Genomic DNA, 17,873 nt, shown 5'->3' on the forward strand with positions numbered 1-17,873 from the left:
TGTAAGGTGCAAAGTCCCCCTTTTCTTTAGACTTTCCTAGGGCAGAAAACTGATTGGAAGCAATAAAACTGCAGACTCCTTGCATAAATCCCCAACAATCATTTTCTTACAGGAAACTTTACCATGTCATATAATATGAAAACATTTTCATTTGTTTTTCTTTCTTTTTTCTGCACATTATGAATTAATGTACGTACAGTTACGTTCATTTATGTAAATATGTAGTACATACTGCTATTAGAAAGCCTTCGCCCAATCATCCATAGATTGCAGGTTTGAATACTTTTGCTTTTGGATACTTAAATACGTGCTAAAGTAAGTACTTTTGTACTTCTACTCAAGGAAAAAAAATTATAAGGAGTACTTTTACTGGAGTCATAATTAAAGCGGGGGACAAAAATTGTGTACTTTATTCCAAAACTGCTAAACCTATATATTGTTTCCAAATGAACATCTTCAACCTTTTAAAATGTAGATACCTGCAATTATTACACTGTTTTCAAAGAAAAGTGTGTGTTCAGTTCTAAACATCATCTGTTCCTAAAAAAGTATTTTACATTTAAAGGTCCTAAAAAAATGTTTTGTACCTTGAGGAACTATAATGTAACTGTACATAATTTATTGTACATTTAATCACTCACCTGCCTCCTTCTTTCTTCTCAAACTCTCTTTGTGTGTGTGTGTGTGTGTGTGTGTGTGTGTGTGTGTGTGTGTGTGTGTGTGGTGTGTGTGTGTTTTGCAGCTAAATCTTTAGACTCAACAAGAATTTTTAAAGGTTTTTTGTTTTTTAACTCCAACTCACACCACCACCTCCTTTCTCACTCATCCTCTCCCTTTCGTCCTCTGTTTCTCTCTCCCTCTATGCTGTCTCATGCTTACGTACACAGGAAGACTCATTGTACTGCACTGGGCTGGCAGATAAAAGCAGATTCATTCTCCGCGGCTGGCGACACTAGAAGTTCGTCCGCTGTGGTGAAAAGCTCGTTGTCTTGGCCTCTGTTCAGAGAGCGAGACCACTCTGAATCCGAGGGCTCTGGCAAGCTTCCAGAGCTCGCAGGATGGAGCAAGAGAGTGGCTCCGAGTGACACAGTAAACAGCAGGCGGAGAGAGGAGATGGCTTGAGCTCACAGAACCTTTATTGTTCACGCACCAGCACTGTGTACACAGATTACAAAGTCCACAAAGGGAACTATAACACACAAAAAAAGAAAGAAATGTTGGAAAGCATTGCACAGGACGTGACAGAGAGGTCAGGTGGGATTATGTCCTTGAAGGTCTTACCTGTAGTGTATATGGTAAGGGGGTTGTAGTTAAAGAAAATGAAGGCTGTATTATATTACTTGTAGTTGTATCGCACTAATAAACATACATTTATCATTATTTCTGTATATATCTATTCTGTATACTATCTCAAATTGTATCTATATTTTGATATTAATGCTTTCGAAACAATAAACGTAACAGTCGTGCACGGCCTAGTGGTGTTATTGCAGCTACCGAGCATGTTTTACTCCGAGTAATTCACTTATAGTCAAAAGGAATGAAAATGAAATGGCATAAATAAATAAAATAAAAAGATGAAAAACACATGCTTCTTTTCTAGGTATTGTGCATAGCTACAGGAAATGAACACTCTGTGCTTAATCTAATGGAATCAGAGGGAAGTATGTGATGTGAAAGCACTATATAGAGACGTTACTGTCTTATGAGAGGAATTTTATTCAACCCATTTTGAATACTGAGCTCTGATCTCCTGCTAAATGCGAAAATGTTTTTCCATAACCCCCAACCTCTAATAATTAATATTTATCGATCAATGTTTTGCTGATCTCCTTCGTATTATCAGTGGCGTTGGAATAAAAAAATTATAATAATGATAAATAAATCTAATCCCGTATTTACTACCCCAGACGTTTCTCTGTCTCCCGATAATCTTTTTATGCGTGTGTTGCATTGTTGCCCGAGTCTTCGGCGCGATTAGTGCAGCTCATTCTTGGCGTGCACTCCAAGTTGTCAGAGCCTTTGATCTGAGCCGTCTCCGTAATCACTTAAAAAAAAAAAAAAAGTGTAGATGGCACCATGAGGGCTTTTGCAAATGTGCCTCCATACTTTCTGCACTCTTTAAGAGCTCGATGGCATGTGTTTAAGGCCTGATGTCCATGATTAAAGAGAGAGAGAGCCCCAGAGCGGCGCTCTTGACACAGGGGCCCAGTATAATAACGGGCGACGGCTGCTTTTGGGAGCTAATTTTAATATCCTACCTGGTCATCTAGTACACAAAGTCCCTCTTTTTCTGTCCGTCTTCATAAAGAGATAAATGTGAAATGCTTTCCTTTCCCCTTTCTGTGCACCTCTCTACAAGCATGGAAAAACAAATGCTATAGCTTTCTTCTTTAACAATGGCATTTGCATATTTTTTATAGTCTCTCAAGGAAAAATCGCCAGCAGGAGAAAGGCTACAATGATAGTGTGAGCTGAAAACGGAAGTGTGCATAAAAAGTGAGAAATTATGCTTGCATGTCTGTGTGTATACATTTGCAGCCGGCCATGGCTCTTGTCTCTTGGCTGAAGAGTGAGGCCAGGTCTCTAGTAGAGGCCCCAATCCCTGAATGAAATAAAAAATGGAGAGTCGAGGATGAGCGGAGGGAGGGAGCGAAGGAACGAGGGCAGTCCTCTTCTGCAAAAAAAAAGAAAAGTGACAGGATTTTTATTAGAAACAGCTAAAAGGGCACAAGTACCGTATATCACTTTTTGTATCAAAAACATGAACATTTTCCTTTTTGAGGTCACATTTAGTTGGTGTTTACGGTAAACACTTTAAGCAGATCTCGAATGTATGAATTATGCATTGCTGCAAATCTGTGAATCGATTTTTCATCATATTAGAAGGAAAAAATACTACAAATACAGACTCTTTTTAGTTATTGAGCCGTAATCTATGTGCAGAAGATTCCCTCAGGAGGTTGTGAAGAAGGATGTATTAATAAGCTTTTAAATGTGCCTTGTAAATCTAATTTGAATTCTTGTTGTTCCGGTGTTGGTTTTGTCTGTTTTTCCATTGTGTCATGTTTAATTCTCACTTTATAGTATCCACAGTGTTGAAAAGCTCTTCCCTTGTAGCAGACTTTTCACTTGGAGAATATCATAACACAAATTCAGCCTTCGACTTCCATTTATCGACTCTTCATAACAAACACAACCGTCACAAAGTAGCTTTACAGAAATCAATTCAACTCTATTTAATTCAACAGGTTTTGTAATAAAGCAATTTTTGCAGATGTTGATTTAGTTCCCTAATTAGGCAACAGTCTTCTTCTTCTTCTTTTGGCTGCTCCCATTAGGGGTGGCCACAGCGGATTATCCGTCTCCATACCCCTCTGTCCTCTACATCTGCCCCTTTCAAATTAACCACCTGCATGTCTTGCCTCACCACATTCATAAACTTCCTCCTTAAACTTTCTCTTTTCCTCCTTCCTGGTGGCTCCATCCTCAGCATACTTCTACCAATATACACTATGTCCCGCTCCCTCTGCACATGTCCAAACCATCTCAATCACACTTGCCTTGCCTTGTTTCCAAAACGTCCTACATGCACAGTCCCTCTAATAAACTCATTTTTAATTCTGTCCATCCTCGTCCCCCCAATAAAAATCTCAGCATCTTCAGCTCTGCTACCTCCAGCTCCACCTCCTGTCTTTTACTCAATGCCACTGTCTCTAAACCATACAACAGAGTCAAAGGAAAACTCCCTGAGACCACATGAGGAAGAAACCTTAAGAAGAACTAACTGCAAAAGGAAGTTGGAGTTGTTCAGGTATGTTCAGTGTGATCTTGTTGTGAATGAGTCTTGGGAAGACATTGTTAATGACTACAAAAGCAGATCATATGTAGAAACCTACAGCATTGAAATATGATTATCCACTCAGAAGAAAGAGACTTGGGAAATAAATATAAAATAAATCTAAATCTAAATCTAAAATGTATAATTAGGGGTAAAGAAAAAGACTCAAAGTAGGCATTATATCCCAAAAAAATATAGACAGTGAGAAATTGATTATTAAATAATTCAAATAGTGAAGAAATATGTATATTGTGTTTTTTAAAACATTTTAAATTGAAGTGTGTGTGTGTGTGTGTGTGTGTGTGTGTGTGTGTGTGTGTGTGTGTGTGTGTGTGTGTGTGTGTGTGTGTGTGTGTGTGTATGTGTGGTTCCAATTTACATTGTCACTTTCACATACACACCAAACAGCTGTAATACTGCAGAGGTATTACCATGTGCACTGCAAATTGGACTCATTGACCTTTCCACCTTATACATGAGACACATATGTTGCACTTGCTTTGGCTATTATTCAGCCTCAGCGCCTTGTTAAACGTGCCCTATGTTCACATTTTAAATAAAAGTTAGCTCAGATGATTAAAAAAAATATAGCGTCCCATAAATGAGTCGGTCTTGTGTGCCCCAGCCAGGCATTGAGTAATATGTGGTGGGCAGTTTGGCACAGAAGTTAACGCGCTACTCAATGTTGCTTTTGTTGCCCTGCAGGCATGTGTGTGCATAAAGAGAGAAGGAAGGAAAAGAGGGATCTGGCACCGGAGCGTCTAAGCTATGGGAGAACATACAGTATGAGGCAAGCACAAGGCGCAGAAGATGTATGCAAACCCATTTCTAAACAAATGGGCTCGAGCGTAGCTTGAATAACGGAGAGGGTTATTAACATCAAAAGTACGTAACGTGTGCATGAATCAAGGCCTCCCGACCACCGAGCGTGGTCACACATACAAGAGCACGAGTATGCAATCCACATTCTGACAAACTCTGTGATTCACAGAGAACATATTTCCCTCTACTTCTTTTTTTTTGTTTTATGAGTCACGATTCTACACTGCACCAAACAAAACAGAAGCACTAAGAAAAATCCTTCCCGGAGAGAAGACACGCAAGTCCCACGATGCATTTCACTTCATTTGCAGGTTATGATGAACCATCACTTCGTATCAGCATGCAGCTCCTTCTAAAAGACTAGCTAGGCAGTGTAGCTGCCAGCAACACAGCTCCAGCAGTGTTAGCACACAGTGGATGGAGCTAACTCCAGCAGTGAGCCCATCATTTATCCCTGATTGGCCTGGGAGAACGAGTGCCGAATTTGTGCGCCGGAGCCATAAAGAGGCCGACGTTTCCTCCTTGATTTTCCCCATGAATCTCCCACACTGCATGCCAGCTACACTGATATAATACAGCAGCACAAATTATAGCCTTTATTTTATTTGCGTTACCTGTAATAGACTATGTGTTGCTAGTTGTATTTATGCCAGCTTTATAATAGAGTCATTATGCTGACAAGCCTACACTCACTTTTTTCCTTTTATGCAAATAGCACAATATTTTTTTTCCTTCAAAGCGTTATTTCTGACAAGGAAGGTGAGTTAGCTAAATATTGCCATATTGGAACTACATGGCCACAGTGGGACAGTTTTCTGGATGAACATTAAGCCTATTTTGGGTTTTAGCAGGCGTTGTAAATGTTCTCCATTCAAAATCCTTTTTGGCTCATACTGAGCTTTTCAGACAGGCCCATTGCTTGATGAAATGGCTAAGTATGTTGGACAGATTGTCTATAACGAGTAATGCAAACCTATTGCTAACCTGTAATTATTTCAATACTTGATTTTGTGCCCAAAATTATTCATTCTTTATTTCTTTTTCCCTCAGCCAAACTCTTACATGGTCATACTTTCTAGCAATGTCATCGAAAATTGGTTCTCAGAACAGCCAAGGCCTGTCTAACCCTAACCAAGCTAAACTGTGAGCATTTTTATTCCTGACACCTCCACTCAAAGGTCATATTAAAACTTGTTTTATAGTGGATTGGATTAAAACACTTTCTACTCCATCGACTAAAACGAATAGCAGTGATATTATTCGATTATTCATTACATTATCAGTAATAATATAATCACAATGTTATTAAAAAATGATCACACGGTGTTTCACATGCAGTTATAACTGTAATTCCATAAACATTGCATGTGATCACATATGAGGATAAATAAATTGTCACATATTAAAGTCAATGAACAATGTGTGTGGAGGGGGGGGCTAAACACAAAGTCACATGTATGCAAATTCTGCATGTGAATCAGTGGTTTATTCACACCTGGATGTGACTTGATTTTAACTTCACAGCTGTATTAACTTTAAGAAGGAAAAAAAAAAAAGGCAAAGGTCATTCGGGCCACTGGTGAGCGCAGGTTGTTTTAAAACAGTACAGAACGCCAGCACCCACTACATCCACCACTGCTGTCATCCTTTTACAAAGAACGCACATGCATTGGCTTTATTTTTCCTGCACTGCAACTGGAATTGCAGGAGCTCCATCGTTCCTCCAGAAACGAAAAATGGAAAAGACAGAGAGGTCATTCGGAGAGTTTGTGTTTCTCTGTTATCCAATTTGATTGGGATTTGGGGTGATTCGTGCCGTCACATCTCCAGGGAAATAAAACGCTTTGATTAATGTAATCCTGAGCAGGGAGCTACCACAAACAGCTCTCCTGGGGGATCGGAGCTGTTTGACAAACAAAAACATAGGCGCCCACAAGCGTGGGCTACAAACAGCTAGCTGGCTACATTACACAGGAAACATCCCAGCTCACCCTTTGAACTCAGACATATAGTAAAACTATGGCGAACAAGATTCCTGTTGCTTCAGCAAACAGAAATATTGATGAATGCTGATCCTAAATCTAATCAAATGTGTATACAGTATGTGATGGCACAATTAAGGCCAGATCTGGAGAGTGGAGCGGTGTGGATCAGTCCATTCTGACATAATGGAGATGATCGAGGCCTGTTTGACATTTTTACTGCACACTGAGAAACACCTTTTCTCATTTCCGCTTTGCTCCTGACTTATCTCTTATCTCCCACACAAGCACAACCAGTACACTCATCTGTACACTGGCAGTGAGGCATTGCATCAGCAAGTGAAATATTTCTAAACAAATTTGCTACATACTCCTACACCTGGGAAACACTAAGGCCTGTTTTTCTTTTTTTTCCCTTAAGATTTGCTCTATCTGTCTCACAAGAGGTCTTCTGACACTCAAAAGGTGTGATACTAAAATCATCAATCTGACATTTTGTTCTTGTTGCAAGGATTTCGACACTAAAATGTTAGCACTTTTACTTCTCATGCGGTCGGACACTCCGGACGACACCCTGATCAGCCTGAACCTGAGTAGATCTTGATCTCTACATCAGTAATATGTACTAGGCAGCCTTTGCTTAAGACTTGAAAATAATGAATAATTCATAGAACAATCACGCTATGCAAGAAGGATTGCTTAATAGCCACCTAAAAAACATAATCACATAACACGTTGCTTTTCGGTAAAGTAGTAAGTAGTGACTTGTTACTGATCTGAAGTTTCCATCGTGTACTATATGAATTATATGCTTGATTAACATTTTATGTGTGTATATATCTCATTTTATATACGTATATGTACATACACACGTGGATATACTTTGATGATCTTTTTAAAAGTACACTATTTAATTACTGATGTATATTTTCAAAATTTTTGCATTTCTTCTGAGTATCAATTTTATAGAAATTGTGAATGAAATTACCTTGACAAGAAATGCTGACTGAGGAAAGGGGGTGAGGACTCTAATTGGCTGCCATAAGCTTCCATCACCTGTTAGCTCAAGTGAAAAACTAATGTAGCCAAACTTGGACGGCAAATTAAAAAACATGAGAAAAAAAAAACATACGATAACAAAAAGATAAGATAAAAGATAAAAGATTGAAAAAAAAAGACAGCTGGAATTGTATTATTATTATTATTATAATTATTATTATTATTATTATTATTATTATTACTAGTTCTATTGTTATTATTATTTTTATTATTATTATTATTATTATTATTATTATAAATATCATTATAATTACTATTTACAAGTAATTAAGAACTTTAACACATTTTCCTCATGGATTAAATATTACTAAATTAGAAATGCAAAATGTTCAATAGAATGCATCGTTGATTAGAATGCATCATATCCTAATGACTGAACCGAAAAAATTATGATAATAAAAGATGGGGGGAAAAAATTCGATTGCACATTATTGTTTTCTGAGCATCAGATATTACATTTGCGCACTATTAATGCACGAGCACAACCCGGGAATATCTTTTATTTGATTACCTTAAATCTTTATTCCCGCTGGGCTTTCGTGCTTAAAAGGTGGATTTACAGATCAGTTAGAATGCAAATAGCATGTGATATATTTTTCCCTGTTCGGGAACATATTAGTCTGTTTGTTCATTGCGTGTTTGGGTTGCATGTTTAACCTTGTTTTCCCCCAAAAAAAATAATAATAACAATAATCAATAATAAAAAAATAGTCTATTCTTTGAAACGTGTTTACATGTAAGACTTATTGAACTGTTTCAATAACTCACTGCCAGTGTATTGTAAAATAAATAGAAAATTAATCAATTTACATAAAGGTTTTAGTGCGAGATTTTTTACAAATGTGAATTTTTTACAACTGTGAGTGTATTTACCAACATGGATTCTTGGCGCATTTTTTTTTTTTTTTTTTTTACTTTTATGAATAATTTTAAATGTGAATTGTCATTTAGTATTATAAAACTATAAATGCGAAATATAAAAATAATAATCCATTTCTTATTACATTAACCTATATTATTGTCTTTTCAGTCAACATTAAATTTTTGAGATTTCTGTCACGAAGAAATAAAAAAAAAGAAATCAATTATTTAAAAAATATATAAGAGATAGCATGTAGTACCTGAGCTCGATTTGCATTAAAATGAGTTTTTTTTTTTTTTTTTTTTTTAAAAACCATGAATCATTATTATATTATTTCACATTGACTGAATACATGTTTACCAGGGATCCATGCGTCATGAAGAGTTTTTCGATGTTTCTTCTGACTTTTTGTATTTTTTTTTTTAAAACAAGGGATGTTTTTTTTTTTTTTTTGCTCACCTTTAGAACAGAAAAAAATACGCTCAATTCATAATATGGCTCCACTCGCCAATCAGGCGCGCTCTCGCAAGTAAGCGCGCCACCTGCTGGTAGGGACACGCGCCCCGTCACGTCACCGAGTGTCAATTTGTGATTGTAGTCTTCCAAAATCCAAACCCCGCTTTCCAGCAGCTCGGTTCAGATGAGTGCAAAAAACACCCCGACACGTTGGAGTAAACCGAATGTGAGGGGTCAGTTTGATCATCTTGGCTTCTCCAAAAGGTCTTTCATCTCGACTCCAGTGCACAAACATATAGCTTAATGCGGCCAGTGTTCCCTCTTTTCTTTCACTCACCATGGCAACCCAAGCGCACAGTTCAGCAATGCAACCAACGGGGGCTTTATTTTTTGGGAAGGGGGAGCTGGGATGGAGTAACCCCGAGTGGAAGAGCATGTGCACTATACGTACACTGCAAAATAGATTATATATCCGAAAATATTGATATTTTAAAATAGCAAGGCACGAGCGAAACGTTGTGCACACCTGCGCGTGCACAAACGTTACTCTGTTTTTTTTTTTTTTTTTTTTTTTCCTGAGTCGTTCATGACTGTCGTTCTTCTTCTCCTAGTTTTTAAAGAGCAGTGCGCGCTCTCAAGTTTCGTTCACGAGGTGAGAATACAGGGGGGGTGTGGGGGAATCGATTCACGCGGACGGGTTTTTTGCTATGCCACATTGCCACATGCACGCGCTTCCACCCAGGAGGAGAAATTCCACCGAGAGTGTCCTGTTTGGGTTTGATTGATTGCCCTCTCTCCAAGTACTGGACACATTGGCTACAAAAACCGTACAGCTTAACCACAAAGACCTATTGATTGCGTCTAAAAGCACACACACACACACGCACGCACACACAGACGCACACACGCATATATATATATATATATATATATATATATATATATATATATATATATATATATATATATATATATATGCGTGTGAGTGAGTGTGAGTGTGCGTGTGTGTGTGTGTGTGTGTGTGTGTGTGTGTGTGCGCGCGCGCATGGCTGAAATCCTAATTCCATAAGCACTAAGCATGCCAATAGAGAAAAAAACATGCACCACTTACCGCAATAGCATCTAATCCAGATTCTCCATCCAAAAAAAAGTCGGAAATGAAGTTTTTTTTTTTCACGTCTCACTCAGTGGTCGTGTAGTCAGTCTTCCTCCGATCTGGTCCTTCCTAAGATTTTCGCTCTGCCTCGACTGAGCTCAGAGCTCTGCTCGGCACCGCTATTATTTTCACTAAAATATATGAAAATTTATGCAAATGAAAATCAGCACTAACTGTTCGTCTCTTGTTATACTTGGGGATTTTTCCCCTTCTTCCCCCTCTCTTGCTTTCACCAAGAACAAATGACGTCCTCAGCAGGGGGGGGACACGTTGGGGGGGGGACCTTGTCCCGTAAACAAACAAATAACAAACACCGTGCATTTGAGATGACGTTTTAAAACTTCAAAAAACTCGCTCGTTTTCGTTGTGCACGCTTCCTCTCTCCTACTCTTCTTTTTTCCTCTCTCTCTCTCTCTCTCTCTCTCTCTCTCTCTCTCTCTCTCTCTCTTGCATTTCTTCACAGCCACGCGAGACGCCCTTTTTTGGGGGGCAAAAAAGCGCAACGCAGATATTTTAGCCCTTAAAGCCTTCTGTATATTAATGACTAGACGACCCCCATAGCAGCGGCCCTGCTCTGTCGTTCAGTGTAAACAAATCCTCTCGTTTTATTTTAGTCTGATTCAAATGAAACCTGCTGGGACACAGAGAATGTGCTGCTCACTCTATCCTTCTCTCTCTCTCTCTCTCTCTCTCTCTCGTTCTCTCTCTCTCTCCATTTACTCTCATGTGCATTTCAGGAAATCTGGACGATCTTTTTCACTCCCCGGTGCGTCCTGTCTTCTAGCCATCCAAATAGCCTTTAGTGCACAATTACAATTAGTTGGTGAATTGTTATCATCCAACCTTTCTCGTTTCTTCTTCTTTTTTTTTGCAGAACAGTAACGAAACAAAAATCATCTCTTGCTCATCAGCATTGTTTGGCCTCTCTTGTTTTGCCATGCAAGGCGTGCCAGCTTTAATTCATTATTTGACGTTTATTTATGCCCCAGCTTTCATCCTGTAGTGTTGAAACGAGCATGCTGGAGAATGAATAGACGCCATGTGCATGTCGTTCCTGGATATTTTGACTCGAATTAAAGGATGCATCTTTTTGCGAATTCTCGAAGGACTGGTTAATTATTTTTGTGATGATGGTGGGGGGGATTGCCGCTCTTGGTTTGGCTGGCACTTTTCGCTCGTGCCCCGCTCCAGTGGGGCAGGGGTTTGCCCGCGCGCTGTGTTTCCGCTTGGAAGCATCTCACGCCGTTTTGAGTTAACTCTTAAGGAGCCTCAGTGTATGTGCCATTTAAAAAGTTGTACATATAACTGTAAGAATGCGAGGTGACCAAAATAGAGAGATGACCCTTTTTTTCACTTTTAAGAGTGGTGTTATCAAGGATGCATCATTATAGGAAGAATTTAAGGCGTAAAACTGAACCATAGGTATAAGTGATGTTACTTTATACCCCACATGCATATATTTTTAAATATCTTATACCTTTTTTACAGTTACCTTTTTTAAAAATGCATACTACTTTCACATATTTTTAAACGTAATGCTCTCTGTGTCATTTTATTCACTTTTTTTTTTTTTGCATTTCTCATTAATACATTTACATAGGGATATTTACTTTTTCTCATTTTTTCTATCCACAGTAATAATCCACGTTCTCTATCCATTATCCTGTGCTCATATTTCTTATTATTCAACTGCACTGATTTCTACCATGTACTAGTCTTCTACCCATGAATGAAATGATCTACCAGCAATAACTTATATCCCACAAGCCCATATCGATCCCTTTGGCAATCAATAAAATATACTTCTGCGTCTTCTATACGATGTTATAAACTTAGATGCATATCTGTTTTGATTGTGTATTGTTATTTTTTTGCTCGTTGTATAGCACGCACTTTCTGCGTCCTGATTTATTTACTTGAATTTAAAAGCAGCCAATTGCAGTCATCGGAAAGGGTGGGGGCGTCTACGCCTGAAGCGGGCTTTTGCCGACCTGTCAATCACGCGACGCTCGTCCAATCAGGAAAGAGCATGCGTTCGACTTCCTCGTATTTTGGAGGGTGGGGGGAAAGAGAGAGAGAGAGAGGTAGAGAAAGACGCGGAGGACGCGCGCGGCGCAGGGTAAACAGTCGCGTGTCCTCGAGCGCTGAGGGAGGGACAGAGCGAGAGAGAGAGAGAGAGAGAGAGAGAGAGAGAGAGAGAGAGAGAGAGCAAGCGAATGAGGAAGAAGCTTTGCGACGTCTCCTCTCACTGTAATAGTGGATTGTACTTCAGCTGGAGCGGCTTGGCAGGTTTAAACACATCAAAACAGAACAAAGAGACGAGAGACGCTACAGCACTATAAAAGAATCTGCAAAAGAAAAGAAAAAAAGGGGGAAACCGAAGAAAGAGAAATCTCATCTCAGCGGTTAAATGACAAAAGAGGCGAAGAAAAAACACGGTTAATATCTTTCCATTTGATGACGGTGCGTTCGCCTGGACGGTTTTATGGACGAAATATCAACGCGATCCTTCAGCAGAAGTTCACTCACACAAGGGGCAAAGTTTTTTTTTTTTTCTTTTAAATTTTTTTTCTTTTAAAGAAATGACCAAAGCAACCCAAGCGACCACATAAGGACGCCTGATTACGACTCCAGAAGATTTTTTTGGGGGACATTGGCGTAGAAAATAGGAAGGATCATTTCGTTTCATCTTGTAAAGTCTGAACTGTACGAATATTCCAATTGCACAGTATAGATAACGGATTTCTTTTTTTTCTCTTTCTCTTTTTTTACATCCTATACCTGTGCATTGTATCTTTCTTTTTTCATTGGCATTTGTTGCTTCGCACTTTCGATGATGTTCGCCCCAAAATCCAACACTGACTTTTAAAGTTTGAATAATTCATGAGATACAGTTTGCTTGCATCGAAAAAAAGCGCGCGAGAGAAAGTTTCTGCAAAAAAAAAAAGAGAGGAAAAAAAAGGGAGGGGGGTTTTAATCAACTGCTGCTCATAAGATTGGCGGAATGGCCACGGCGGCTTCCAATCCGTATCTGCCCAGCAGTAGTATATTATCGTCGGGTTCGATAGTGCACTCGGACTCAGGAGGAGCGGGCATGCAGCCGGGCGGCGGCGCGGCAACCTCGGTGTCCTCAGGCGGCTTTCGAGGCGAGTCGGCGGTCAAAATGGTGCAGAGTGACTTCATGCAGGGGGCCATGGCGGCGGCGAGCAACGGCGGCCACATGCTGAGCCACGCGCACCAGTGGGTGACGTCGCTGCCTCACGCGGCCGCTGCCGCCGCCGCAGCCGCGGTCGCGGCCGCCGAGGCCGCCTCTCCATGGTCCACGAGTCCTGTGGGCATGGCGTCCAGTCCGCAGCAACAGCAGTCTCAGCAGCAACAGCAGCAGCAGGACGTGAAGAGCAACACGGCGCGCGAGGATTTGCACACGTCCAGCACGCTGCATCACCGGCATTTAGGTGCGCACCAGGCGCACGCGGCTCCCTGGGGCGGCGCCGCAGCTGCTGCACACATCTCCGCCATTACAGCCAGCCAGCAGCAGCAACAACAGCAGCAGCAGCAGCAGCAATCGCTCATCTACTCGCAACCAGGCGGCTTCACGGTGAACGGCATGCTGAGTGGGGGCCAAAGTCTCGTGCACCCTGGACTGGTGCGAGGCGGCACACCAGAGCTGGAGCATGGAGCGCACCCGCACTCTCACCCTCACCATCATCACCATCAGCTTAACCATCACCACCACCACCAGCAACATCAGCATCAGCACCACCAGCAGCAGCAGAGCCACCACGGCCCCAACAGCCACGAGGCACACTCGGACGAGGACACGCCGACTTCAGACGACCTGGAGCATTTCGCCAAGCAGTTCAAGCAGCGGCGCATAAAGCTTGGCTTCACGCAGGCCGACGTGGGCCTCGCGCTCGGCACGCTCTACGGCAACGTGTTCTCTCAGACCACGATCTGCCGCTTCGAGGCGCTACAGCTCAGTTTCAAGAACATGTGCAAGCTTAAACCGCTGCTAAACAAGTGGCTGGAGGAGGCCGACTCGAGCACGGGGAGCCCGACGAGTATTGACAAGATCGCGGCGCAGGGCCGCAAGCGCAAGAAGCGCACCAGCATCGAGGTGAGCGTCAAGGGCGCTCTCGAAAGCCACTTCCTCAAGTGCCCAAAGCCGTCAGCTCAGGAGATCAGCAGCCTGGCCGACACGTTACAACTGGAGAAGGAGGTGGTGCGCGTCTGGTTCTGCAACCGTAGGCAGAAGGAGAAGCGCATGACGCCGCCCGGAGTGCCCCCGACGCCGGACGATGTGTACTCGCAGGTCGGCAACGTGAGTGCAGACACACCGCCCCCCTCCATGGACTGCAAACGAATGTTCAGTGAGACGTAGAGCAAAGCATAAAAAAAGACTTAAAGAAAAACATATTTTATATATACACACCTAATCTGACACAGACTATCACGAAGATAGCAGACACATTTTGATACTGTGATTGTGAGATAAATAGGAATGAGACTGCAGATGTGTTATATATTTTTCATCAGAGAGCAAGCAAAACAAACAAACAAACAAACAAACAAAAAAACACCCTCCCTTCTTGTGTGTGTGTCCCCATAACGCCCTCCCCGCTTTAACCTTCTTCCAGGCCCGTAAATGTATTTAACCTAAAAGGCTGTTTTTTTTTCTTTCAGGGACATTTTTTAGTAGATTACTTAAAAGATGCAAGTTTAAACGGGCCGAGTGAAGCGGGCGACCAGAAGGTGACAACAACCACACGTTCGTTCCATCAGGTAATTCTGGCGCATTGACATCCAAGTCGGAACATCTCGAAATCATTTGAAAATGAAATACCACCACCACCACCTCCCCTCCTCCCTACCTACCCGCTACCCTCACACACTCTTGTTTATGAGACGGAACAGAAAGCAGGTCATTGCATGTATTGAGATGGGACGTTAAATCCTGAGAAAAAAACAAGGAGACGAATTTCAGCAGTGAAGACGAGAACAGCATCCACGACGCTTCCGTTTTGTTTTTGTTTTGATTTTTGTGCAGAAAAGACTGCTCGATCTAACATTTTTGTTTCCTTCACAAAAGACACGGAATGGGATTTTTGCCCCCTTTGCCTTCCAGATCTTATAAACACAACAGACAAAAAAAAAGCCCACCCCTAAAGACTGCTCAAGTTTTCAGATCTCTAAGATCATATTTTGTGAACGTTTTTATGTAAAAGACTTAACGTCACACGGATTTTTTTTTTTGGAAGAAAATACAAAAATGAAAAAACAAAAAAAATTACAAAGAGAGACGTTTGAAAAAAATAAAGACTTTTCCGGTTTCTCAGCTGCACTTATTTCAGATCCTCTGCGGGAGCTGTGGATGTTCTCCATGCTGCCATTTCCAAGCAGTATTCTTTGGTAGGTTTTAATAAACGAGACTATGTAAAAGCCGGCAATATATAGATTCCTTAGATCAGATGTTGATCGGAATTATTTACTTTATATTTTCATTCAAATGCTTTGTTTTTAATATTTTATTCGGGATAAATATGAACTATTCCAAAACAGTAATTTATTTCTCCCCGTTTCAGAACTGTGTAAAATGTTCGTTTCCCTGATTATTTTTGTTTTCGTTTTTTTTTTTCGACTATTTGTTTATTTGTTTCGTTGAATTTTTTTGTATATTTTTTTTTTTTGAACGAGCACAAATCAAGAACAGACTTTGGCAGTAGACAACAAAAGGGTATTTTGATGTGATGATTTGATTGTAATTTAATTTTTAGTAGTGATTCCGTAAGAGATGATTGAGAACAATAAATTTGTTAGAATGAACAAAACAAACAACGTCGATTGTTGTATTTTGCTCAAAATATTTTTCATATTCAGAGGATATGTTTTATAGGAATATATTTCTTTAAGGTTTTTTGGAGAAATGGAAGCCATGATCATAGTAGCTGATCTTACTGCTGATGTGGCAGCAAAATGATTTATTTGAATGCATAAGATATGTTTCATTGCTTTATTCATCCGGGCCTGTTGTGCATTTTAAGATGGGCGCCATGTTCATGTTTAATCCCTAATCAGTGTTTTTATATCTATAACGAGCATGCTTTATTTAAAATCACCGAATTTTGTAGATTTATTTCCCCCCTTTTCATATACGACGTGCTCTTTTCTTTATTTTGCGCCATGTTGTTTAGCAGCTCGAGTGACTGTTCAGTGGGCTTCGATCCCACAGGGGCAGAAGTTGTTGTCCAAGGTTGGATTGTTTACAGCTTTTAGTTGCTCGCCTGTGCACCTGAGTTATCATTTCTGGTTTCTTATGACAGCTGTCAAAAACTTAAATGCATGCATTTGCATTCGATTTTACATGCAAAAAACAGACCTTTGTATTTTTATATATCTAGTTGCTCCAGATTAAGTGAATACTGAGCAAAAACACAATGTCGTAGTCGTGCAACGAACAGGGAACGAGGATGATGTTGATATTTAGCGCACACTAGTTCGTGTAAAAAAAAAAAAAAAACAAAAACAAAGAATTATCAAACATCTAATAGCTTTCACGTTTAATGATTACTGCTTTTTCTTTGTCATGGTATTTCTTTCTTCGATCCAGTTGCGTGAATATTTTTGATATCTGGAACCATTGAAAAAAAATCTCCATTCTCTCTCTCTCTCTCTCTCTCTCTCTCTCTCTCTCTCATAAACTTGATGTTCACATGCATCCCTGCACACCACCAAAATATTTACTTTCTCTAATCCAGTAGCCCACATGCAATAAAAGCACAGCATTGTGTCTAAGGAGCTTTTACTTTTTTCTTTATTTTTGTTTTTTGTTTTGGTCTATTTAACAGTTTGGGATAAAGAAACCCAAGCACAACTTTTCAACATTATTTTAATAAGTTTATCAACAATTAAACCTCGCCTAATAAATAAAAAAGTAAAGGTTTAGTATTGGTGCAGAACTCGTTTTAGTGTATGATTTTTAGCCCTTTACTTTTTTAGCTGTCTGTGTGTTTTATCATTTTTGGTAGTTTGTTAAAGTAAACATTTATAGACTCTTCATAGGCACAAAAGAAATGAGCTAACTAAATATGCTAAGCATAGAGGGGATAGGGATAGACCACTTCTACAATTTGCTTGCATTACTTGCTAATGAATGCTGTGTATTCATTTTACAGTTTTGGGTGCAAATGCTTTTTTTTACCTTCTACAAAAAGGAAAAAGAAAAAAAGACAGACACCGGGGAAGGAAAATGGCAAAATTGCTTATCCTTCAACTTTTTCTTCCTCGAGCTGACTATTCAGCAAAACGCACAATCCCCAACTCTCACAAAAATTTAAATTTCGCGGATGATTTCCCATACACTAGTTGCTAAGCAACTGAATTCAATCAATGTTATAGAAGTAGTCTATGCATCTCCACTCTTTGTGCCCAGTCCTAGGGATATGACATTCAAATTCATTTGGGTATATGAATAAGCAAAGAATGTTTTTATAATTAAAAATCGCAACAAAAAAAAGAAAAAAAGAAAAGAAACGCAATTCAAAGCCACTTTTGTTGTTTGCACTTGTCACAATCATGATTGTGTCAGCTTGAGTTGTTTGTGTAGAAAACTCTATTGAACTGGATTGAAAAATTATAGTGCGATGTGGCCCACAGTCATTTTGTTAAGTTCCCGTACTATTATTATTATTATTATTT

The 17,873-nt window shown here is 40.0% G+C and overlaps 1 protein-coding gene and 1 long non-coding RNA gene across 3 annotated transcripts; one reads left to right on the forward strand and one right to left on the reverse strand.

Annotated features, from left to right (window-relative positions):
- Positions 1-1,114: 1,114 nt before the first annotated feature.
- LOC124387222 lies at positions 1,115-11,731 on the reverse strand. The gene is made up of 2 exons (XR_006926118.1): positions 10,134-11,731; positions 1,115-2,677 (listed from the first exon to the last, which is right to left on the reverse strand). It is a non-coding gene; the product is annotated as an uncharacterized LOC124387222 (long non-coding RNA).
- A 482-nt stretch (positions 11,732-12,213) lies between these two features.
- pou3f3b (POU class 3 homeobox 3b) lies at positions 12,214-16,708 on the forward strand. Of its 2 annotated transcripts, none has more exons than XM_046860616.1 (2): positions 12,214-14,499; positions 14,862-16,708. In XM_046860616.1, exons 1-2 carry the CDS (start codon positions 13,183-13,185, stop codon positions 14,976-14,978), a joined length of 1,434 nt encoding a protein of 477 aa, XP_046716572.1. In that variant the 5' UTR covers positions 12,214-13,182; the 3' UTR covers positions 14,979-16,708. The 2 variants fall into 2 exon arrangements, with proteins under 2 accessions (XP_046716572.1, XP_046716580.1); XM_046860624.1 differs by having other exon boundaries at positions 12,214-14,490.
- Positions 16,709-17,873: the final 1,165 nt, after the last annotated feature.

Source organism: Silurus meridionalis, chromosome 1, assembly GCF_014805685.1.
Source record: "Silurus meridionalis isolate SWU-2019-XX chromosome 1, ASM1480568v1, whole genome shotgun sequence".
In the NCBI taxonomy this organism is placed as follows: Eukaryota; Metazoa; Chordata; class Actinopteri; order Siluriformes; family Siluridae; genus Silurus; species Silurus meridionalis.

What these genes read in the sequence shown, in the direction of transcription:
- pou3f3b (XM_046860616.1), top strand. Translation starts at nt 13,183, where the DNA reads ATGGCCACGGCGGCTTCCAATCCGTATCTGCCCAGCAGTAGTATATTA. An exon ending in TGTACTCGCAGGTCGGCAAC is followed by an intron (nt 14,500 to 14,861) that starts GTGAGTGCAGAC and finishes TTTTTCTTTCAG; the next exon opens with GGACATTTTTTAGTAGATTA.